Source organism: Hemibagrus wyckioides, linkage group LG14 (genome assembly GCF_019097595.1).
Source record: "Hemibagrus wyckioides isolate EC202008001 linkage group LG14, SWU_Hwy_1.0, whole genome shotgun sequence".
Lineage (NCBI taxonomy): Eukaryota > Metazoa > Chordata > Actinopteri > Siluriformes > Bagridae > Hemibagrus > Hemibagrus wyckioides.
The window spans coordinates 10634118-10660212 of NC_080723.1; the positions used below are offsets into that span (position 1 = coordinate 10634118).

Sequence of the window (26095 nt, forward strand, 5' to 3'; positions counted from 1 at the left end):
AAATAATTGTGGATTTAATTGTGGCTCACATGAGCTCATACAGATCTCTCCCTAATTAATAAACTTCCTTGTTCCAGCAAACATTAGAAGTAAAAAAGGTTTTGTTCTCATTCATCTTGAAGCTGTACTTGTAAGGAATAATTAAGTGTATCTTCTTTACCATACAGCATCTTTTTTTTTTCAATTTTGTCAGCTTATGAACAAGGTAGCGAGAGATAAAGAAGATAAGTCCTCAACACAAGGTAATAAAGTTAATGAAAATAGATCGGGGAAGAAAGAAAGATGGAGCGGATTAATGGAGCTTGGATTCTTTGAGATCAAAGAAGTTCCCATGTTCTTTAGAGAGTCAAAGAAGGAGCTCCGGCTGTTATATCAGCCTGCGTTTCTAAACCTCAACAGCTTTATCTCATTTAATTGTTAAGTTTTTCTTCTCTTTGTTCGGATCATTAAGAAGAAGGTTGAGCACTCTGTAACTCGATGAGTGACAGACTCCACAGTGACCGAAGAATCCAGGATTATTATCAGTAATCTGACTCTGTGGGCCGTGTGGCTGTCGGGTCGTGTGACAAGTGTGTGACGTCTTGGAGCGTTGAATTATGCATGGATCTAATTACACCAGACCAGGAAGCAGGTGAAGCCATGAACAGAGAGTAGCTCGATAAATTTGAGACTTGTGATGTTTTCTTATCAGCCTCACTGCCGGCAAAAAAAGAGAAGATCATCTTTCAAGTTTTTATCCTCTCTCTCTCTCTCTCTCTCTCTCTCTCTCTCTCTCTCTCTCTCTTTTTGTCACCACACTGAGTTATCATCTTTTTTATTCTTATCCACTTTTTTTCATGTTGTTCTGGGTTTTTTTTCCAGCTCTCAAAATGTGAACACTTTTCAGTTTAGCTGCAGTGCGATGAATGAGCTCTTGCCTTTGAAAGCTTTTTTTTTCTTCTGTGTGCGTGTCCGTAATTTTGCTGTCTGCTTAAAAACACTGGTGTCAATGGATTTGAATAAAACCATTTCGATGCTTTTATCAGGTTCGATTCAGAAAGCTACTTGAATTCAGTTGGAATATTTACCTCTGACATTCTGAGTAGAAAAAAAAAACATTTCCATCCAGCTCACAATTTCAACCCTGAAAGACGAAGAGTTTTTATCTGTTCATCCATTTTCAGTATTTATCCTACACAGCATCATGAGGAACCTGGAGTCTACCCCAGGGGACTCAGGGGTACAAAGCAGGCGACACCATAGCCATGGTACCAACCCAACACAAGGCACAATCACACACACACTTGCACACTACAACACATTTCTTTGGACTGGGGAGGAAACTGGAGAACCCTGAGGAAACCCCTGAACATGCAAATTCCACACACACACACACACACAGAGCAGAGACCCCCAGCCCCGGAGGTGTGATCAAATGTGATAACGACTAATGTCAACATGGCATGGCAATGCTCATAATGCAAAGTAAAAACAAGAAATATAGCAAAAGTACTAAGCCTTAGATTTCTGCATGCGACTGCATGTTTTTTGCATTTGTTTTATGTTTGTTTCAGCATCATACCAGACCCCTTTTTCTATATTCTTTATTCTACATTAACAATAAATGAAGCACTAACAAATTGACTTTTCTTAAACATTTTAAAAGCTGTGTGATTTTTTAATTAATCACACCAACGCTAAACACCTCTAAAACAACAGAAGAGCTGTTACTCCCTAAAGTATCAGGAAATAATAGATTTAATATGTAAAAATAATTTGGAATGACATCTTTGTTTTCGCTTTGTTTACAGAGGTGAGCTTGATACTATACAAAAGCTCAATTTCCATTAAGTCTCTGTTTGTTTTTACCAACATCTGAGACAGAGAATATGACGTGACATGATTCCACAAGATTAATATGGTTTTTATTCGCATTTTTTCCACATGAATGTTTTGAGGTGTTAATAAATAGTATTACATACATGTAAATTGCTTGTAACTAATGAAAATCTCAGCTAGATGATGCCGCTAATGATAAAAATGTTTGACTTATTCTTGATTTCCAGATTTTAAACTGTTATAAATGATTTTCTCTGTCAGTCAGAACAGAGCTGAATTGTATTTTCTGAACGGTTATTAGGGAGAAAAGTGAAATACCTGGCTCTGGAAGGACACCTTTTGTAGTGAAAGTTTATTGCCTTTGACGTATTTTAGTCATAACACTGTCAGATACGTTTAAACTCAATTCCAGGAATCTCTTCAGTTTCTCACTGAGATAAACTGGGATTAAGAGGATCCTGATCACCACTTCAGCTTAGACTTGCATTTCTTTCTCTGTCAGAAAATATGTGTGTGTGTGTGTGTGTGGAGTAAACCTGACAGGGTGCAGCAGCTCATGACTGCTGGATCCTCACAGTGAAGTGTTCAGTTGTTCCTTAGTCACGACATGACACACACACACAAACACACACACACCTTATTCTAAGGTAGAAGCCAGGAGTGTTAACTGAAGCATGGAGTCATGGCTGAAACAACGACCCCAGCTGAGCAGAATCTCTCTCTCTCTCTCCCTCTCACACACACACAAACAAGAACTTACTTTGACATGCGAAGAAACGTATGAGTGACGTCATATACTTTCATTCCTCAGAAATCCAAAGCACTGTGAGATTTCACACAAATTCTATATTATACATTTTATAAATATAAACATCCATGATTATTTACATATAACTGCACAGTCCTGGTGTGTTTTTTCACTTATCCCACAGTGATCTGACAACATTTACACTGTTTATTAATGAAAACTTTGCATGTGTGAATGATTTATAGTTAGATTTATTGTTGTGGTTTATCAAAGAGACAAATTACTTCCTGTTACACTTTATAGAACAATCATTCCCTCTTCGTCATCATCATCATCATCTCTCTCTCTGTGTTGGGAAAATCTTGCAAAGCGCTGACTTTTACGAAACGCTGACACTCAAGACTCATGTTTTTAAATCCATTTATTATTTGTTGTGTGTCTGTGGTACACATGCAGCTGTTACTATAGAAACACATTAGAACAAATGCTTTAATATTAACAACTGGAACAAAATGCGCAAAAACCTTCCAAAATCATTCGTTTATACTGATAAAAACGGTTATAAAATATTGAATTAACTTTTCAGTCTTTCCATTTTCAAAAGTAATTGGACAGTTGACTGATAAGCAGTTTCAGGTCAGGTGTGGCCTGTTCCCTTTTTATTCATTATAAATTAAGGAGATTGAAAGTCTGGGGTTGATACCGCGTGTAGAATTTGCATATGGTAGCTGCACATGGGAATGCTCACTACGCTTTCCAAAGAGGCGCTGATGCAAGCAGAAGAGGTGAAAAAAACAAAACAGAACTAGGAGAGATAGCAGAAACATCAGGAGCAGCTACACTTGGTACATTCTTAAAAAGAAGGGATATACTGCCAAGTTCAGCAACACCAAAATGATTGGAAGACAAGTAAAGTAAAGTAAATAAGTGCAGAACTAATTGCTTGGAAAACCCCTTTACAACATCTAGCCAAGTCAAGAGCACTCACGAGGAGGAGGGAGTATCATCAAGTCTACAGGACTGCCAGTGGAAGTGGGTCAGTGGTGTTTATTGATTGTGTGACTACTGATAGAAGGAGCAAGATGAATTGTGAAGTGTACGGAGCTGTACTTTCTGCTCAGATTCATGACGGACGCTACTTCACAGTACAGATTAATAGTGACTCAAAACATACCAAAAAAAGAGCTTTTTAAGACAAAGAAATGAAATGGTTTTAAAGAACAGAGTCAGTCACTTGACCCCCCTCACATCTAAGCATGCTTTTCACTTCCTGAAGATAAAACTGAAGACAGAAAAAAAACACAAACAAGCAGTTGCAAAAGGCGGCTGTAGTAAAAGCATCTCAAGAGAGGAGACTCAGCATTTGGTGATGTCTATGGCTTCAAGGCAGTCATTGACCTTGAAAGGGGTTGCATCCAAGTGTGAAAAATAATTAATCCTTATATTTAGAATTATGTTAATTTGTCCAATTACTTTTGAGCATGTGAAAATTACTTCATGTTAAATCCATTGTGGTGCACAGAGCCAAAATCCTGAGAATCGTGTCACTGTCCAAACACTTATGGACCTGAGTGTATATTAAACCATGTCAGAGAGAGACTGAACCACGAAAGAGAGAGAGAGAGGAGAGCATGTTGTGCCCAGTTCCTCCTCATCATTTTCCTGCCATCCCTTCACAACTGTGAAAAGCCAAAGAATTTATTCACTTCACCTTATTGCTTTCTGCGTTGCTGTGGAAACAACAGCTGTGCGGAAGCAAGATGTGTCATGTGTTAACACAGGCGTTTGCAACAATAACGGATTGACAAGAGTCAAGGGGAAATGTTTTTAATTAGCTTTTTATGTCATTTCGATCAATTCATGATTTAGTGCTCGGGCGGTAGACCACTCATGGACTTGAGTGTGGCTGGAAAAGTTGTCATTACTCATTTTAGTGTGTGGTCACAGAAAAAAGTGACTGAAAGACAGACATAACTTGATATGGACAGCTAAGGAGTGCTTTTATTATATTCTAATCCTCCTGTATTTTTGTATGGCCAACGCAACATAGGTGTGGGATATAATATACACTGCTCAAAAAAAATAAAGGAACACTGAAAGCACATTAGATCAAAATGGGAAAAAATATCATGCTGGATATCTATACTGATATGTACTGGGTAATGTTTGATGGAAATGAAAATTATTAACCTACACAAGGTTGAATTCAAAGGCACCCTGAAAATCAGAGCGAAAAAATGATGCAGCAGGCTAGTCCATTGTGCTCAAATTTCATTACAGCAACTCAAAATGGTACTCAGTATTTTGTATGGCCCCCACGTGTTTGTACGCATGCCTGACAACGTCGGGGAATACTCCTAATTGGATGACGGATGGTGTCCTGGGGTATTTCCTCCCAGATCTGGACCAGGGCATCACTGAGCTCCTGGACAGTCTGAGGTGCAACCTGGCAGCGTCGGATGGACTGAAACATAACGTCCCAGTGGTGTTCTATTGGATTTAGGTCAGGCGAGCGTGGGGGCCATTCAATGGTATCAGTTCCTTCATCTTCCAGGAACTGCCTGCATACTCTCTCCACATGTGGCCGGGCATTGTCGAGCACCAGGAGGAACCAAGGACCCACTGCACAAGTGTAGTGTCTGACAATGGGTCCAAGGATTTCATCCTGAAACCTAATGGCAGTCAGGGTGCCATTGTCTAGCCTGTAGAGGTCTGTGCGTCCCTCCATGGATATGCAGACCGACATCGACCCACCACCGAACCAGTCATGCTGAACGATGTTACAGGCAGTGTAACGTTCTCAACGGTTTCTCCAGACCCTTTCACTTTTGTCACATGTGCTCAGGGTGAACCTGCTCTCATCTGTGAAAAGCAGAGGGTGCCAGTGGCGGACCTGGCAATTCTGGTGTTCAATGGCAAATGCCAGTTGAGCTCCACAGTGCCAGGTAGTGAGCACAGGGCCCACAAACGGACGTTGGGCCCTCAAGCCACCCTCATAAAGTCTGTTTCTGATTGTTTGGTCAGAGACATTCACACCAGTGGCCTGCTGGAGTGGGGGCTCTGACAGTGCTCATCCTGTTCCTCCTAGCACAATGGAGCAGATACCGGTCCTGCTGAAGGGTTAAGGACCTTTTACCAAAGCAGCTGAAACTGATTAACAGCCCCCTCTGCTACTTAACTGACCAGATCAATATCCCAGGAGTTTAACTGACTTGACGCTATACTCTGATTAAAAAGTGTTTAATTTTTTTGAGCAGTATATATTACACTTGAGTTAAATTAATGTTTCCTAGTTATTCCTCTGGATCTCTCTCTCTCTCTCTCTCTCTCTCTCTCTCTCTCTTGGTCTTGCTGCACTGTGATAAAATAACTAGGTCATATATCATTTTTTTTCATAGCCTTTTCCACGATGCTCTGCAGTTGCTCAGAAGGGGAACTGAAGTATAATTAGGATAGACAGAATGAAAACGAGGCCTCAGATGATATGATGATCAGTCATGAAGTTTCCTCACCTAATAATCTGATGCTGGTGTAAACAGTGGTGTAATCCATTTCCTCCAGGATAGCATGTGGAGGATCGAGTGCTGATACTGTAATTCAGCATGTGTCAATCCTGCAGTAGGTTCTTTTCCATACTCTAACAGCTTGTCTCAGCAGGGGGCTTGTTATTTAGTCAAATCAGGTGTGTTCAGCGGCTTTTCTGATTCTTGTCTCATGAGAGTTATACATCTTGGGGAGTGTGCGTCATCCTCTGGATCCTTTCTGTGAGCAACTGTGGAAGCCCTCACACATGCTCTATAGATAATGACAGCTATTAAAAGTAAAAAAGCAGCTGGTTGTGTATTTTTTCTTCTCTGATCAGTGCTAGTCTGTATATATATTCATATATTCCCTATTTCATTCATCATCTGTAAACGCTGGTCAGATTCACACGCATTCACACACTCGTTTGAATATAGAGGCGAGTTAGCATAGCCATTGTGTTTTTGTGGGGTGGGAGGAAACTGACTCAGACAAAGTACAGAAAACTTTAGCTAGCTGTGATCACTGGCCAGCAAGATCACCACCAACCAGCACAGATCAGCTGAAATGAATGAAATGCTAACATCTGTCCTGTTGCTCTGGCTAATCCAAACCAAATGTATGTTAATATGAAGAACAGGGCATAATGTGACATTGCCATGACAACAAAAAGCGTGTAATTACTCCTTGTACTGTACCAAGACGCTAACATTAGATCAGCTGCTGTGGTTAGTTGAGGCTTCAGTTACACACCAGTTTAGTAAAACACACTGAACAGAAGGTGAGAGGAAGGAAATTTCTTCTGCTTCTTGTGCTGCTTCAGAATAGAAACTTCTCAGTTAGTTTTAAACTTTTTAATGGAAGTTTAATTAGTAGTTGAGAAAAGCAGCCAAGAAAGCCTCAGCATATGTGGAGACATCTTCTTCCTCATGAAGCAGTTTGGTGGAAAGCCAAGGGTGGGTGATATAGTTTTTATATAATAAACAAGAGGATCTAAATGTCTTACTTTATAGTCTTAATGTCTTTCACTGCTTTTCTAAAATGTTGAATCAAAGAGTAAGTGTGTCTAAGCCTTTTTTCCCTTTTCCAGTTTTCCTCTTACTTTGATCTCGTCCAGTTTGCATCCATCAGCCAGGCCTCTCTTATCATATGATGGCTACCAACCGAGTGAACACATGCTTCCTCTGAGTCAACTGCATGTTTTCAGACTGCTGCATTACAGAGCAGTATCACACACAGAGGATAGCGCTATCTGCTTCCTGTCTACTCACAGACGCCCATGATTGGCAAGAATCGCTGTGATTACACCATCCCCTAGACCCTGAGCGTGTGTCCAGTTTTGGTGTGCGTCATATTCAATAAAGCGAACACATTTTATGTTGCATGAAATTGTGGTGAATAAATCTGGTGATGAAAGGAAGTTATTTTCTCCTTCAGCATGCTGCAGTCAGACAGACAGCCTCCACAGACAGACTGCAGAGGTAAAACAGGAAGTAGAAGGTAGCACTCTTCTTACTTAGGTAACCTACCGAGGACAGTTTTAGTTTTTGGTCCTCTGATGTTAAGAAGTCTCTCTTTCTTATAATGTGTTGTTTGTTTTTGTTTGTCAAGTCCAGGGTTAATGGCTCCATTCAGCACCTGCTTGTTGCTAATGCACTGACTCGGATACGGTTGCTATAGAAACTTTTCTCAGAATGCAGCTACTAGAATAGTCCAAGTAGAGTTGCTATAGCTTTGGCGTGACAAAATTCTCAAGGAAGCTCTGACATGCTGTGGCCTTGATTACATCTGCTGAGAAAAGTGAATATAGAAAGCTAGTTTCTCTTTTATGTTATATTTTTCACCCAAGGGCCAAACATATGCTTCAGGAGCTTTCTGCTATTTGAGAATTAGTATAGCAGGAAATATCTGAAAAATCCTAATTTCAGTTTGCACTACAGACCACTTTTATGGAGCTTTGGATTCATTTTATCTTAAAATTTCTAAAAAATAAAAGTATTTAGGTTTGGAGTTTGATGAGTTCAGATCTTCAGCTCACTTTCTTATCTTTTCTTCATCTCTTTTTGTCTTTCCTCCACCCATCTCTCTTTCCTCACTCCATCTCGCTTTCTCTCTCTCTCTCTCTCTCTCTCGACATGATTTTAGACAGTCATGATCCATGCTGGTTCTGGCTATTAATCACCGACCACAAATAATATGATGATGTTTTTAGGTGTCTTTTAGATGTCTTCTTGTCTGCTTTTTCTGTTAGCACATATATTTCTTTTACGACATATTAGACTGTGTTCTGTGTGTCTTTGATAGATGTTGGTGGCTGACAAATTAAAGGAAAAGCTGTGGTAACTTAGTGAGCTGAACTGAACTATGGTAGCTCAGTGGTTAAGACTTTGGACTACTGATTAGGTCATAAATTCAAATCCCAGCACTGCCAATCTGCCACTGCTGGGCCCCTGTGCCCTCATGTATAAATGAGATAAATGTAAGTCATTCTGGATAAACACGTCTGCCAAATGCAGCACATGTAAAAAAAACAAAACAAACAGTTTCTTCTGTAAGTGTGCTCTGGCTCTGGAACTGTATTCGAGATATGAACACTACATTTTCCTTAAATACTTCAGTCCAAAACCTCCTGCAGGTGTTTAGCTGAGTTGAGGTCTGCTAACTGTGAACTGTGAACTTAGCATATAATTCTCATCCTCATCAACTGAGCGCTCGTGTCCTGTGCATGGGGCTGAAGTCATCCTGGACGACATGCCTGGCATGATAGAAGTGATTCCTAGGATAACGAAGATCAGAGTAACTTTACTGATTTACAGTGACGCTTCTGAACAAAACAGAGCTCCCGTTTCTTCATTTAATATATAACCCATATTTCTATTTTTAAAAAGGTTGCTTTTGTGATCTTTGTACATTAGAAGTAAACTAAAAACAAAACAAAAGTCCATTTTTGACTCACATTCATCTTGAAGGTCTCACTTGAATGATGTCTATTTCCATGATTGAAGAACATTTTTATTTTCCTTCTTATTGACAGCTCTTTCCATCGCCTCAATTGCTCTCTTGAGTATCTAACCATGGCTGCTTGTCATAAGAGGTTCTTTATCCTTCATTATGGTCTGAGGTGTCACGCCTCAGCACACTGCGAATCAACCACATTTATTTCTCTATTCATCCTCTGAGACTGAACTAATCACTTCAGCAAGGAGCAGCTTCCGCCTTTTTGCACCGAACTTCTGAATGACTTCCTTAATGAACGCTATCATCGTCATCAATGCCATCATCTTCATCATCATCTCCACCCGTAAACCTACTTTTACACACACTCGCATTGAGTCAGAGAAAGCAGTATACGAGATAAATCGGTTGTTTTTCTGTTTTTGGGCCGTGAAATAATAATTTAATCACAACCATGCCTGTTCAGGCTCTTTAAATAACCGTCTGCTGCATCTTCAGGCTTGTGAGTGAATATGAAAACACTGGATCTGTTCATTTATTCACTTACACCTTGTTCTCCTACAGCCATCACTAAAAGCAACAGGATTCCCCAAAATGAGCATCGAGAAATCAGGTTGAAGCCTGATGATGGGCAAGAAAGGTTAGGATGCTAGCCATAACTTTACTTGAAGCACGGACTCTTCAAGATTTCTGATGGTGTGATGTGGTATCTGGCACCAAGACATAAGCAGCAGTCCTGAAAGATGTGAGGTGGAACCTCCATGAATCTCCCTCTGGAGATCTGAGGAATTTTAAAATAACTCATAATGTTCCTCATCATGTTCTTTATGCTCATCAAACCATTTCTGAACCATTTTTACAGTGTGGCCGGATGCAATACCCTGCCGACATTAACGTTAACATTGCCATTTAGGGCTAAACTTGTTCTGCACCAGTGTTCAGATAGGTGCTGAGTGTCAAAGTAACATCCACATGAATACAGCAAACTGTGATGCTCTGAGTGTTCTGACACCTTTATATCAGAGCCAGCATTTATTTTTTTTAGCTGTCCTGTGGAATCTTACCAGACGGGCTACTGTTCATTCAGTTAACAGGGGCCGGTTGGTCTTCCTTAGTTTAATTTTGGTAGGTACTGACCACTGCATACCAGGAACACTCCACCAGACCTGCTGTTCTGGACATGTTCTGACCCAGTCATCTAGACATCACAATCCAATGTCATTTTTCTGCTTCCAGCACATCAACTTGTCAATCAACACTCCCTATTTTATCCCACCCACCTGACAGGGTGCAGTGTAAAGAGATAATCACTTTACCTGTTGATGGTTTTAATGTTATGGCTGATCTGTGTTTACATTAATGGTGTTTTGCTTTATGTGTTTTCAGGCATGATGACTTGAAGGAGATGTTGGACAGCAACAAGGACTCTCTAAAGCTGGAGGCTATGAAAAGGATCGTTGCAGTGAGTATTACTGTTTGCCGAAACCATTTAGTCTGCTTGGTAAAATAAATCTGGGAGTACATCTCCAGAAGTGAAAACATGCATCTTTCTGTTTACACTTTAGTGCCAGTCGTATTGCCTTCTGGCTGTAGGATAGGTTATAATTCATCACGGCTGTGATTCGGATTATTGTCAGCTTAATTTATCAGCTAAATGACTTTCCCAGGGAGCACTGAAATTGAATCACCATGGTACTTTTACATTATTGCAATACATTAGTTGTGCATGTCATGTGAGGAATTGAGCCTCAAGAAAGAGATTGCATGCTATGAGAAGTTACATGTGCTCTGGCATTATTATTAGACAGACCTCCTCATATCTGCTGTAATCAGGAAAAACTGAAAAGCATCTACAGACTAGCCTTATTGTTTCTGTGCTCCAGATACATGTTCATTATCTGCTCGTTTTGCCTCACAGTTTAGCGATCATAATGACTTGATTTTTATTGCAAGATTGATTTAAGATGTTCCTTTCTTGGTCTGACTTGTTCTATAGGAAATCGTATACGCAGTTCCGCCCAGAAATCTTGGCCTCTGTTTATTATTTATTGCACCAAGCAGGGCCATTATGCTCACTGAGGCAGTGTTGTCAGCATGTGCTTTATGGCTTCAGTGTTCAAACAGTGGAGCGAACCTCCAGCCAGGACCTCCATACAGATTCACTTAATCAAACCCACTGGATGTTCTGTAACACACTAAACCCATTAACCTCAGAGAGCGCAGGACAGAAGATGCAAACACACAGCTCACTGAGACCAGCCAAATGCAGAGCTCATTTTAGCCTGTTAATATGAGTGGATGTTTAGTTTTAATGTAAAGGAGTGGATTAAAAAATATAAATCATGTCAGAGATATCGTAATTCCGAGTGCACTTTACACTTTATGAGGCACTACAGTGTCGTAATTACAAGTCGGAAATACTATGAAACCCCTATTTTTCAAGTTGTGGATGTGTCAGTCACAAAAATTCACAATAGAGCTTTTTACACTTGAAGTAGTTCAACCCCCTGAGTGATTGTAAACTCAGAGTATACACAGTCCTGGGTTATCTTGTCAGATGTTTCACACTGTACGTTCCTAAACCCTGGGTTAACATCCTTATTTGCATATTTGTGCAGCCATGACTGGATAAATACAGAGGTGACCATTTTAAATAACGGCTTGTTGCCTGCTTTCGCTTCTGTTAGAAAGAAAGGACAGGTCTGCTGTGCAGGTATTGTTATTTTTCCACAGCATTTAAATGTTTTTGGCCTTTGAACGGTTGTCATGCTGTTGACAGACATTCGTTGCATTAGCTTCCCTTATTTTTCAGTCTCATGTTTGTTAAGTGTTGCTACATCCTGCTGTTCATGTGATATGAGGTTTAGAGATGTTGTTCAATTTATGGCATCTAGCTATAACATCACATCATTTCATACGCTACACATTTGGCACAGCAACGTGGGGTTCACACTGCAAAAGAATTTAATAAAAAGCAGTGCTAACCCTGCTTCAAAATTTCCAGCATGAAACATTCCTTGGATTAAATGCATGGTTTATAATGACAACATCCTGGGGTTAAGCGCAGTGTGAAAAGCCGTTATGACTATATCCGTGACACCTACAGCAGACAATGTTCCGCCGGGACTGTTGAGGTAGTAGTTTTGCATGTTAATTCATTAATTCTTAATTATATTTTAGTGAAATAAATTTAAGGTTGTTGATGATGACCAAAAATAGATTACTAAGCAACTAAGAAACTAAGCAAACGTTTTCTCACACTCTCTATTTTTAGACCAGCTTCAAACCACTGGAACACATACTGTACCGTGTTGTTGTCACCACCTCTGAATTCGAACCCATCACAGTCGAAGTGTGTGGAGTGGTTTATTTCTCTATTGTGTGGGGCATTTATAAAGTTTGAAATGTTAAAGCTCTGAGCTGCTGTTGCTATAGCATAGAGAGAGGCCTGTATGATGTCGTGATATTAAATAGGACAGCGAGGGTGTGTGTGTGTGTGTGTGTGTGTGGTACAGCCTGGTGTTAAATATTCATTCCTGGTGTCAGATTCTCAGGGTTGCAGCGGAGAAGCTGGGGCCTAAAATATTTATCACATGAAGCAAAGACGAGGGAAAAAGAAATAGCGTGCTCGACATGGTTTCTATTAATCGAGCAGAGGAGGAGGCTGTAGTATTAGTTACAGGTTGAAGCTCACCACAGATTCCCACATTAAATCTGTCTGGTTAGGGCAAGCTGTGTTAACTTGACTCGGGCTTTGAGAAACCCTGCTGTAGGAGAGGATTGTTAATAGAAACTGAAGTTAGTCTCTGATCTATAAGTTTTGATGGTTGTCGTGATGTAAGAGACTTTGGAGGAGGCGTAAATTCAGAACGTTAAAGAGGCATTAGATTCACCATCCATCACCACTACAGTAACTGGCATTATTACAGAGCTATTCTCTATTACAGAGCTTCTCTCTCTCTGTCTGTCACTCACTGTCTTTCTCTCTCTCTGTCTGTCTCTCTCTCTCTCTGTCTCTCTCTCTCTCTGTCTGTCTGTCTCTCTCTCTGTCTCTCTCTCTTTCACTGATGACCATAAACACAGATCCACCCATCCCTCCAGCTTCCACTCCTAATGCTGTAACAGTCTTTTCCTCACACTGCTGTGAGATGTAGTGTACGTGTAAATCTACCCCGTGCCTGCAATGCCATACAGCGTGTACTGTATCTCCCCAGATACTGTTCGCATAATCATTAAATAGTAGCACAAATGCTGACATTTTTTGAAGTACATCTCACACCGCGCCTTTGCTGTCTGCGGTTTTGTGAGTGATTTTATACATTCATCTGGCTTTGTTTTTGTTTTGTTTTTTTTTGTTTTTTGCTGCAGATGATTGCCAGAGGGAAAAATGCATCTGATCTCTTTCCTGCTGTGGTGAAAAATGTGGCCTGCAAGAACATCGAGGTGAGTTTGAAACCCTGACAACATGGTCAGGATGAGAGAAAGACAACTTGAGACATTCACAGTCAGTGACAGCGTTTTGAAATGAAAACACAAAAACTACAATTATTTCCCCATTACAGATTCACACAAAGCTGCATTTTAATAACTTAAAATATGTGGTGTGTGTGTATGCAGGCACATTTTTGTGTAATGTGCCTTTAGTGAAGTGCGAAAACTGAATGTGTGTTAATGTGGATAAATTCAAGAATCATTATTAAAGTACAAAAGCAGGTTTAAAACACAGGCAGACAATAAGAATACCAAATCAGAAAACACAGGACGGAAGAAAAGGCACTAGGATTTGACAGAAACAGGGAATATATAGACAAAATAATCCCAGGGTGAAATGACAGAGGTGGAGACTGAACAATGCCACAGTTGTCTGTGGCCTAGAGGGCAAAATTGTCCGTGTTCTCTCATACTCTCTCTCCTATACCAATCACAGTAACACTAGGAAATCTTGGGCATTTGTAAGCTCATGTATGCAGAAGATGGCTGATCACACATGTTAATTTCTGGAAGGAAATGTGTGATTTATTATTTAAATGCTCAACTAGCATTTTCATGAACTATCTAAATAACCTGCTGAATTAACAAATCACTTTGAAAGGTTTTCCTTGATGGTGAATAAATCAGAATGCCAAATTAGAAGCATCAATCAAATCTGTGCCAAGAAAAAATTAGATCTGGAAACCAGGATGTCCTCATTCACCTAAATACAACTTCATATCCTACTCATTAACAGAGAGGTTAGCATTAGCCTGGTAGTTCCTGCACCTCTCCACGGTCCTCAGCTGCAATGTCGTTTTATGAATTATCATCAGACTGAAAGATTTCTACAGGGGTAATGTGAAAGGAGGAGGATCAAGGGGCTTATGATTGAAGATGTTTTTAGTCAAGCTTTATGTTTTATGTTACAATCAAGCTTTACGTTTAATTAATTCAAATGATTTGAACCGACTATTTTCAGGTCTATATCATCAGATCAGTATTTTCTCAGCAATGTTTTACTGGGGTTCAGTAAAAATGGTCTAGTGATGCACGGTTACACCTCCCTGTGATGCCGCATAGACAACAGCTCGAAAATATGCTACTTATTGACTTCACCTGTGTCAGAGGAAATATGTATTAGCCTTTAGCATAACTGGTCAGTTGGAATTGTCCAATACTAAATATAACAAACAATCTAAACAAAACACAGGAAGTGGCAGCAGCACTCATACTGGGAAGCACAAAGCATGAATTGTGACATGCGGTTTCTAACCTTATGTGTGTATATGTGTCTGATCTAGGTCAAGAAGCTGGTGTATGTGTATCTAGTGCGCTATGCTGAGGAACAGCAGGATTTGGCTCTTCTCTCCATCTCCACTTTCCAGCGAGGACTCAAGGTTTGCACTTAAAAGTAACATTTTAAACTCCAACACACTCAGAGCCACGTTTTTGCTGCTGCAGTCTGTGCAATCATTAAAGGAAAACTCTATATTAAAAACACATGAAATGTGTTTTTAATGAAAGTTATATGACCTGCTAGATGAATCTGGTGCTGGTTTGTTAGTTCATGCTGTATTTTTGTTAGTGGCAGTGTGCTGCATTGCCATGAAAGAAGGATGCAGTTACAGTGACCTTTAATAGGAGAAAAGATTTCAACAACCTCAGACATAAAGGTTTCACTGTTAGCTCCTTAAAACAAGATGCAGTGCAGGCAGAGACTCGTTCTAGAGCTCGACTAGTTAACACCTACAAGGTAATGAAAGTGATGGCATTTAGAGTGTGTTAGCATATGCTTTGGGATCTTTTAAAAGAGGTGAAAAAGCTGGACAGACTAAAGCACTAAAGTGATGCATCGCTCTTTATAACATTCTCTTTTGGGGCATTAAGTCACATTAAGTAGTTAAGGCTCTGGGTTGTTGATCGGACGGTTGTGGTTTAAGCCCTAGCACTGTCAAGCTGCTACTGTTGGGCCCTTAAGCAAGGCCCTTAACCCTTTCTACTCCAAGATGCTGTAACATGGCTGACCCTGCACTCTGACCCCAACTTCCTATGCTGAGAAATGTGTAGAAAGGTGTACCACTGTGCTGCAGTGTCTATGTGGCAAAATAAAGGCTTCTTCTTCTTAAGCTGAGATGTTGAGGGTAATCAAGTTCATTATGGGTAAACACTGATGAAAGAATTTTAAACGAATTTAATTATAATTATAAATCTTGGAAGGCAGTGATGATCACATTAATTCTCAATATTAATATCGTTAAGTTCTGATTTCTGTTAAACCATGAAGCATGAAATTGTGTGACCTGACACCTGCATGATTGAACATGACTCAGCAAGACTCTCTGAGTCATATCCTCATGTTCGCATGAAGTGGAAACACCCCCTAGTGACCTGATTTATGAAAACGCATCTCTGCCTGCTCCACAGTCACAATGCCACGTACACAATATATCCGTGTATTTGTCTCTGTCTTGAAATCATGTATTCTTTACGGCAATTTCTTTTCTTATTTTTACCTTTTGTTTTCCTGCAGGATCCTAATCAACTCATCCGTGCAAGTGCTTTGCGTGTTCTGTCTAGTATACGAGTCACAATCATCGTGCCCATTATGATGCTGGCCATTAAGGAGGCTGCTTCTGATATGTCTCCATACGTCCGCAAGACCGCCGCTCACGCCATCCCTAAGCTCTACAGGTATGAAATACTACCACTGCAGCTGTACAGGTGTTTCTCCATTGCTTCTGTTGAGGGTCTAGTTTATTTTCCATTATGTATAGAGACAGCTAGAGCGCTCACAGTGATGACAGTAAAAGCAACAGCATTCGCTTCACAGCACATAACAGCACCGTTATTAAGTGTGACATGAAAGAAGTGCTTGGATTTACATTGTTGCTTGTTTAATAGCTGTTTGGTTAAGCAGCCGGTTTTGTGACTTGATGATGAAGAGTTTTGAAGTGTTATCAGCTGTAATGACAGGATGGAAAACTGGCTTTTTTTTTTTTTTCAACTGTTTATTGACAAAAACAGGACAAAAATGAAAACAATATTTTGACATTGTTCAGTCTGTGGTTGTAGCCTAAAAATCATAAACTTAAATAGTGGGTGCAGTGAATTAGTTGTTAGCACACATTTCTATCTGTTGTTACGACTCTGGCTGAAATTAGGTCTAGGAATTTAAAAGTAGTAACATTGAGGTGACCATAAGAAAAAAAAATAAGGTAGAGGACGGCAAGGGAAACGCAAGACACCAGTTAGCACCAACAAAGATTTATTTCTCCTAACGAATATTTATAAAAGTATATGTATGCACCAAATAATGAACAATAATGCAACCAAGACAAAAGGGAGAAGGAACTTAAAGTGGCGCCAAAATCAAAGAAAGAAATATAACAAAAACATCCCACTAACTCCTCCCAATTCTCTAACTAAAATAATATAAAAAAAAAAGAAAAGGAAAAAGTCTTCAGCGCAGATGCGCCCTGAACTTACACTACCTAACAAAAACAGAAATACAGAATTAGCGCACATCACTACCCTAGTGTGTCTAATACAAGAGGTGTTCTGTGTGTGGATATGTATGGCACGTGCCCTACTAGGCTGTTCCTGGTCTCCCTCTGCTTGTTACCGCGCTCTTCCATACATACATCGGCGCCATTCAATCCACACCAAATCGGAACATGACTCCAAAGTCAACATGTAAGGGTCATCAGTAGCACAATCAAAAAAATACGAACACGGTGACAACCCGACGTGACAGCCTGACACCACCGCTGATTCACAGCTGATCACAGCTCAGTCCCTCCCCAGTTCAGCTAATCTGTTCCCGATGCCGCTTCCGTTTTTTAAAGCTTCCTGCGGAGACAGGATTGGAGGAGAATGGGGACGTCATCGTTAGACAAATGATGAGTGACAGCCGCGTATCCAGTAAGAGTCGTTGGTGGGTGGTACCTAAAATCAAAGGGAATAGAAAGAGAAGACAAAACAAAACAGTGGTTCCACTGTTCGTAACACTGTGTGTTAGCACACACTGTCTGTTAGCCTCATACCTCTGCAGTGAAGGTTCGAGTCTTGTTTCTGTATTGTGCAAGCAGGGTGTGTGTGTGTTCTCCCCGTGCTTCAGGGGTTTCCTCAGGATAATCCGGTTTCCTCCTTTATTCCAAAGATATTCAATGTAGCCTGAATACATCTCTAAATTCTGTCTGTGTAGAAACATAATAGCAAGGAACCACATTATTCTAAATTGTCATTATTCATCGTCAGTGTGTGTGGTGTCACAAATTTTCATGATGTGGTAGGTCAGCAATAAATAAAACCTCTAGCACCAGTTTGAGTACCAGCAAGATATTCTGACTATTTTAAACATACATAATAGAGCTGGAAACCTTGGTAACTTTAGACATGCAACCATTTCAGTTTTCTACTGTCAAAAGTCACAGTTTTTCACTGTGGAGTTAAAAAAATGCTTCACCTCAAGTGAAATTGGACACTTGTGTTCTCTCTCTCTCTCTCTCTCTCTCTCTCTCTCTCTCTCTACAGCCTGGACCCTGAGCAGAAAGACCAGCTAATTGAAGTCATTGAAAAGCTACTTGCTGATAAAACCACTGTAAGACATCATTGTTAATAACACACACAATGTTTCTGTCATCATTTATTTGTCATTCCATTAATAGGATATTGTGTGTATGGGTTTAGCTGGTGGCAGGCAGTGTGGTGATGGCGTTTGAGGAGGTTTGTCCAGAGCGGATCGATCTGATCCATAAGAATTACCGTAAACTCTGCAACCTGCTGATTGACGTGGAGGAATGGGGCCAGGTAGTTATCATCAACATGCTCACCCGCTATGCCAGGACTCAGTTCCTCAACCCCAACATTAATGTAAGTACCGTAACTCCTCATTTGTCTCTATAAATAACCATATAAGGATGTCTATGGCCTTGCCTGAGTTTGAGCATGTGATATATTGTATGTTATATCTGTAGGAGTCCCTGCTGGAGGAGGGTGGAGAGAAGGCTTTTTATGGTTCTACCGATGATGAGGATGATGAAGAGAAGAAGGCTGAGGCAGCCGCCCTTGCCAAAAGGAAGCCGTATGTTATGGACCCTGATCACAGACTGTTGCTCCGAAACACCAAACCTCTTCTACAGAGCCGCAACGCAGCTGTTAGTACAACAGTCCACACACATCTCAACACATTTTAACACCTCTGTCCTAAGAGTAGGAAAAAATACATGTGATTTATCAGTTGTGGTCACTAAATTTGGACCTGAATTGGCGTCAACTTTACTTTTACTTTGGAAAGGAATAAACAACAGGTCAACAAAAAGCCAATAAAATACACTGTGCACTTTCCCTTGAACTGCTGATTCTATTTAAAACTAGCAGAAAACTTTATCTTGTACACATATCACTTTTATTTCATATCTCATAACAATATTTGTATTGGTAATACACTGGTAATCGATATCAGCTAACTAACAAAATTTTAGTAGTAGTATGTGCTGTTGTGTTAACCCCGGTTGTTCCATAATATAACTAGCTAGATAGCCTAGCTATGAGTCAACATGACCTAAAGGAGATGTTGCACTGCTGCTTATTGAAGATGTAGCAGGTGAAGTGTATTAAAGCAGTAAATTAAAATTATTGAGTTTTGGTCTACTAATCTGATTGGTCAGATGGTTTTTCAGTCTTTAGTATAAGCTTACAGGGAGATTTTACTATATATATCACTCAACTCATCTGTATTTGCCATGTAAAATTCCACCTCCTAGTTCAAAACAGTTACTACAGTACATTTACACATTTCTGCCATTTGGTAGACACCCTTATCCAGGTCAGCTTACAAATTTATTTCATTTTATACAACTGAGGGTTACTGGTCTTGCTCAGGGGCCCAGCAGTGGCAGCTTGGTGGACATGAGATTCAAACTCACAACCGTCTGATCAGTAGTCCAACCACTAAGCTACCATATCCCCATGTACTATTAACAGTACTATTAGTGACCATCATCAGCAGATGGCAAATGAGACTTCTTTATTTATATATAAAATCTTGAAAGCTCGTCAGCTAAATATGCTACAAAGCACAGTTTCTTCCGGATCTGTTTCCTCTAGCAGGAACAAAAATACACGAAACATTTGCCAAATGTTGTGTCTGAAGTATTAGATAGTCCACATTACTTTCTTGTTCAGAGAACCGATGTGTAGAAGCAATATCATCCTTACAATCTTGCTGAATATCAGCACAGCTGTTATTAGGTACAGTTGAATCATAACCCTGATGATATTCAGTATATCTTCACTTTTGCTCGTGCGATGTTGCTTAAGTCCCATATTTGGTTCTCCAAATGGCTCAATTATACAGTGTGACATCACATTACCCCCAAGGGAACTATATATGCAAATATATAGCATATGCCACTCTTCCATGACTCATTCTCTCTCTCTCTCTCTCTCTTCCCCCAGGTGGTAATGGCAGTCGCTCAACTCTATTTTCATCTAGCTCCAAAAGCAGAGGTGGGCGTCATTGCCAAAGCACTGGTGAGGCTGATGAGGAGCCACAGGTCAGTGAAAGAAGAAGAACATTTTGCCCTTGGCTGATTCGGTTAATAGTGAGCCCATAAACCTTCTGTGTGACCGTTAAGGTCTCTATCCGTGCTGATGAAGTTATCAGTCAGTGTCAAAAAGGAATGCCATCATTAAACTGTGATGCCCTTGAGTCCTAGGTAGAGCATCACTGCCGTCATTTGGAAGGTTTTAAGGTTTTGAGATGTTCTTACACGGTGGTCTAGTGAGACAAGTATAACCAAGACATCTAATTTTTCAGTCGTTTCAAAACTATTGCATTAAAAAATTGTTTCATTTAAACTCATGTAGTTTACTGAGGTTAGGTTCTATGACATTTAAGTTGTTTTTGTTGGAAAACATTGTGTAGGAATTGTTCATTGCACTGATTTATGGTGCTCTTTTTTTATTTTTATTATGTTCTCTGCAGTGAAGTCCAGTATGTTGTTCTTCAAAATGTTGCAACTATGACCATCAAAAGGAGGGTGAGTCATTTTCATTAAGCACCATCAAGCACAGCAGAAATGCATATTTTAAAAAATCCCTGATTGCCTGACAACATAAAATACAACACATTGTGAGATCTTGGCCTGCTATATTTAACACAACTGCTTTTGAGCCTTAACACAAAATAAGTCTCGTTTTGCTACTGTAGGGGATGTTCGAGCCGTACCTGAAGAGCTTCTATATCCGATCTACTGACCCCACGCAGATCAAAATACTTAAGGTGATTTAAATATTCAGAAATGGGTTTACACCATGATTGTTTGTGGCTTTTAAGCATTTTAATATGAATTGAATTTGATTTTGTTTCATGTTCCATTACATCACAGCTTGAAGTGTTAACCAATCTGGCAAATGAAACCAACATATCGACCATTTTGAGAGAATTCCAGGTAAGAATTTTTTATTATAAATGTGTATGTGAAGGTTAACTGAAAGTCTTATTAATCTCTGTGACAATGTTTTATGTAGACCTACATCAAAAGTATGGATAAGGACTTTGTGGCAGCCACCATCCAGGCCATTGGCCGCTGTGCCACCAACATCGGGGAGGTGAGAGACACCTGCCTTAATGGTCTTGTCCAACTCCTCTCAAACAGAGATGGTGAGTGAAATATTGCATGTTTTACCAAATTTAATGAATCCATACAAATGTTTGGCTGAAGATAATGTGAACAAACACTTGCAAAAATCCATTACTGGATCATCTCGGTAGCTTTTTTAAGGGTTTACTTCTTACATGCAAATGCAAATTTGGATTAAAAAAAACATGTGGAAAGAACTACAGAGATGCTTGTAATATAATTCTAGTGCTGATATCAGCATGTGTGCACTGAGACAAATGTTTTTTTGTGCCTGCTGCAGAACTGGTAGTAGCAGAGTCAGTGGTGGTGATTAAGAAGCTTCTGCAGATGCAGCCTGAGCAGCATAGCGACATCATCAAACATATGGCCAAGCTCACAGACAACATACAGGTGGAGATCTAATCTGTTTTGGAAATGTCGAGTGTCATTCAATTACAAGTAGAATAAGCTTGTTACCTTCATAATTATATAAATATTATATAAACTGGATCCAGCTCAGGAACATAACCAGCGCTCTTCTTTTTTTTAAGGTCCCAATGGCAAGAGCGAGTATCCTGTGGCTGATTGGTGAATACTGTGAGCATGTTCCTAAAATCGCCCCTGATGTCCTAAGGAAGATGGCCAAAAGTTTCACCAACGAGGAGGACATTGTCAAGTTGCAAATCATCAATCTGGCTGCCAAACTCTACCTGACCAACTCCAAACAGGTGTCTAATGCATATTTTACTAAAATGTGGCTCTGTATTTGCTGTGTGTTCATCAGACTGTGTGAAATGATGCTGGAGAACTTTAATAAAAGGTGCGTTGGTGCTGTCCATGGTGCTGAAATGTAGTTGTCCACAGAATAGATTAGCTCAGTGGTTCTTAACCTTTTTGCGAGTTCAACCCACTTTTAAAAATGTTTACCCACTTTGATCTAATATAAAAACTACTTCAATGTTTTGGACTACACATTTAGTGGAATGGTTAGGTTTAGATAACACCTCTGGGTGATAGGTTTAGGATGTGAGGTGGTTTAATCATGGCTGGGTAGGACTGAGGAAAAGATGCAGATCTTCAACCATGAGTCTGGCTCTATACTTTTTGACATGAAATCGCTCCATGTTTAATCAGCAATCCATCTATGATGATTATAAACCACAAAATGCCAAGCCCATACGACAATCCGCAGTTAATTAGTAATATCATGACACCATCAGTAGATGGTGTCATTAGGTGCCCCTCTGCCACTATCTTGTAACCCATGAGGAGTCATGACCCCAAGGTTAAGAACCACTGGCTTAGATCAGGGATTTAAAAACTCTGAGTCGATTTTGGTGTTTGGACCCCTAAATATACTTTTCACAATTTTAACAATCATTTATTTATTTTTAATGGACCTCTGGCTATGCTTCATGGACCCTACTTTGAGAGCCACTGGCTTAGACCTCCAGACAGTTGTATAGCTAGTAGATAGTGTAACATCACCAAGATGGCATCTCCATTTGAAGAAAATGGATTCTCAGATGCAAAACATATGTAACACATTGGTCATTAAACTATGTCTAGTTGTTCTAGAGAGTTTCTACAGTAGTGCCCCGTCTTACGTCGCTCGTCCTTAAATATTAAATTGAAAAATTAAATCCAATTTATGGCGCTTTACACAACCTTACACCAGTCCCTCCGTCGCATAGTAACAATGAAAAATGGCTAATAAAGCCAAACTAAACAAAATTCTTTTTTATAAAATAAGAAAATCCATATATTCATTCATGTGTCATTATAGGGAACATATACAACACTTTGTAGGGGCATTTCCGACTTACGGCGAAAATCGACTTACGTCGTGTCTCTTGGAACCAATTAGCAATGAAGGGCGGGGTATGACTGTAATGCAAAATCATTGGGGAGATTATTTTTAGACAAAAACAAAATACTTGTGAGTCATTGTTCAAGCAAAACTAAGACAGTGTGGCACACACACACACACATACACACACACACTGTCTATGCTGTCTCACCCCCAGTCTTTTCTTCTCTTAACATTTAGACCAAGCTCCTTACACAGTATGTGCTCAACTTGGCAAAGTATGACCAGAACTATGACATCAGAGACCGCGCACGATTCATCCGTCAGCTCATCGTCCCCACGGATAAGAGTGGAGCCTTGAGTAAATACGCCAAGAAGCTTTTTCTTGCCCTTAAACCTGCACCTGTACTGGAGTCTCCATTTAAAGGTGAACTAACAATTCTCATTCTGTTTTTTGTTTAAAATAAAAGGGGAAGTTCACCTTGTATGAGCAGATCTAAATATTTATTCACTGATTTCTAGACTCCTTTGAATAGTTGTTAATTGTTATGTTAATTGATTAAATACCTTTTTTTTATATAATTTGTAAATGAAACAAAAACATTCCCAATACACACACACTTACTGGACTGCAAAATCCTATTAAACACATTGTACAAATGCTCTGATACCAATAGCGATTCCAAAGGTTTCACTTGTTGCTGTTTCTGAGTGAGATAACCAGCTACTGCGTCCAACCATTCAAAAACTAGTCCCGCCTCCATCAAACTCCAAACGACAAACCAGAAAGATGATCATGAGAATAGATCATGACATATACATTGACCATAATGAATAAAACGAAAGAAGTCTTTGTTGTTGGGTTTTTTTTTGTTTTTGTTTTTACTGTTTTGTCTTTACAAATGATGTTTTGAGGCTTAGACTTAAAAATCTTAAAAATGTATGTATTGACATAAAAACAGTTTGAGGTGAATAGAAATCACCAAATAAATATTTAGAACTGCATAAAGGTGAAATAAAGTAAACTTCTCCTTTAAGACTGAATCGATTATTTTGTTGAAAACTGTCATTTTGCAATGAAACTGAAAACAGAAGAGAGTATGTAGGTTTTACTGTTATTTTTGCTGACTCCTGCAGAGAGCCAATTTTTTGTCTGTGTGTTTTATTGCATAAACAGACAGAGACCATTTCCAGCTCGGCTCGTTGTCTCACCTGCTGAATACCAAAGCAGGCGGCTACCAGGAGCTGCCCGACTGGCCCGAATCAGCACCTGACCCCTCCGTGCGCAACGTGGAGGTGAAGGATTCTGTGCGTGCAGGGGGAACAGTTACTCCCAGAGGCAGGGCTTCAGGGCTCAGGCCTGTGGGAACTGCTCCTCCACCCCACCAGAGGGAGCCCCAACATGCAGGATGCGTCAAAAAAAAAAAAAAAAAGCTTATCCTCTCCAACCAAAATCGGCTTCTCCCACAGCCATGTTTTATATCTCTCCTCGCTCATCAGCATAACTCCATCCTCATCATGCATTGTCATTCCAGTTGGCTCTCGGCTAGCCAGCTAGCTCATTGTAAGATGGTGACGAAGGATATTTCCAGTTCACTTTAGGAAGTAGGAGTGTTATGCTTTTGAGAGTTGAGAAATCAAATCAGAATCGAGAGTTTATAATTATATTTATGTTTGTAGTGTTTAATATTATACCTGTGGGATCTTTAAATCCATACCATCCACACCAGACCTCTGTTGGGCTTTCTGGAAGAGCAGTGCCCACAGAGACCTCCACCCACAGTCATAAAGTCTGCACTCCACACACTGACTGAAGCCACCTCAACTCACAACATCACACACTCAACACTTCCTCCATTATGCATTTGGTCTCTGAAAATTTCTTAGTAACTCAACGGAGAAGGCTTTGCTGTCTTTAGTGGTCGGGTTTAGGTTTGCTTCGTCTAGCTGTGGAGTGTGGAAGGAAATGGTGGCACATGAGATAAGAATTGTTCCTCATCAGAACTTCATGTGCCACTTCTTTAATGTCTCAGAAGGTCCCAGTGCTTGTATACGTACCAGCAGAAGACAAAGGGGACCTGTACACCCCATTGTGTGTATATTTGGTGGACAACATGACAGCATCTCAATTGTGTCTGATGCTCTCTATTGGCTCGTCTGAATTGTCATGTCCATTAAGAGTGCTTTAAGCATCGATATCCAGTGAAATTCTTGTGCTACAGTTGAACACTCTTAGCTAGTGCAAAAATGATAAGTAGAGCTTATGCAGCAAAAAATAGCTAAAGTAAGCAGGTTATATAACAGTAAACTATAAACAATGTATGCAGTCATAAAGAGACATAGTGGGAGATATTATACATTCAGTATCCTAAATTATTTTTGTAATCTAGCAAGTAAAAATAGTGATATATTTAAATAAACATTGAATTGATAAAGGGGTAAAGTGCTGTGCATGGAAGAGTGAGTTGTCCTAGTGGTGGTGTTATTGGTTAGACTTAAGCAGTTCCTCAGCCTGCTGATGCTGGATGTTAAATTTAAACACCATCCATACTCATAGAGAGAAACAGAGCAAAAGTCAAGTCCAGTTTTATTCTGTCAGTTCTAAGACTTTCCTTTTTATTTATATCCCTCACAATCATTTTCTATATTGTTATAATACACATCGCTGGATGTTATTAATCAGCAGGTGATCGATGAGGTGATTGACAGGTATGGGATCGGTTGATTGACATCTTAAAATAAGACTGCCTTGCATCATTGACATATTTGTAAAATAATTGAACAATTTGTAAAAATTAAACATGAAATGTAACATGTGCCTTAATATTATGCTATATATTGCACCTCCTTCAAATCTCTCACCCTCCACTGCTTCTGTTCTGGTAAAAATGCTGTATTCTAGCTAAAATTTGGGTCCATAATATTCACAATATGACAATATGGGTGGAGCCATGTTGTTCACCATGTATGCAATGATTGGTACAACCACACGTGGAATGTTATTTGATTTGTGCCACTCGTAATACATAATACACTTGAGTCATGATGCAGATTTCCTGTTGAGGAGACTTTGTTGTTATGTTTAAACGTAATTTCCCATCCAGTGACCCTTTCCTGTTTGATCCATTATAACCCCTGTCTGTT

At 39.8% G+C, this 26095-nt stretch overlaps 1 protein-coding gene across 9 annotated transcripts in view; it reads left to right on the top strand.

Moving 5' to 3' along the window:
* The window catches only part of LOC131365060 (AP-3 complex subunit beta-2), a 44098-nt gene that overhangs the window by 9456 nt on the left and 8547 nt on the right, over window positions 1-26095 (top strand). For 6 of the 9 annotated variants that reach the window (XM_058408656.1, XM_058408658.1, XM_058408661.1 and 3 more), the window contains exons 2-17: window positions 10430-10505; window positions 13412-13486; window positions 14818-14913; window positions 16047-16207; window positions 18050-18116; window positions 18206-18388; window positions 18493-18672; window positions 19976-20073; window positions 20505-20559; window positions 20730-20801; window positions 20908-20970; window positions 21050-21182; window positions 21443-21552; window positions 21693-21869; window positions 23192-23378; window positions 24129-24247. In XM_058408656.1, coding sequence (XP_058264639.1) covers window positions 10430-10505; window positions 13412-13486; window positions 14818-14913; window positions 16047-16207; window positions 18050-18116; window positions 18206-18388; window positions 18493-18672; window positions 19976-20073; window positions 20505-20559; window positions 20730-20801; window positions 20908-20970; window positions 21050-21182; window positions 21443-21552; window positions 21693-21869; window positions 23192-23378; window positions 24129-24247 — 1852 coding nt within the window. Of the gene's footprint in view, window positions 1-10429; window positions 10506-13411; window positions 13487-14817; window positions 14914-16046; window positions 16208-18049; window positions 18117-18205; window positions 18389-18492; window positions 18673-19975; window positions 20074-20504; window positions 20560-20729; window positions 20802-20907; window positions 20971-21049; window positions 21183-21442; window positions 21553-21692; window positions 21870-23191; window positions 23379-24128; window positions 24260-26095 lie in introns of all 9 variants that reach the window. The other 3 variants (XM_058408657.1, XM_058408659.1, XM_058408654.1) reach the window with 1 other exon arrangement.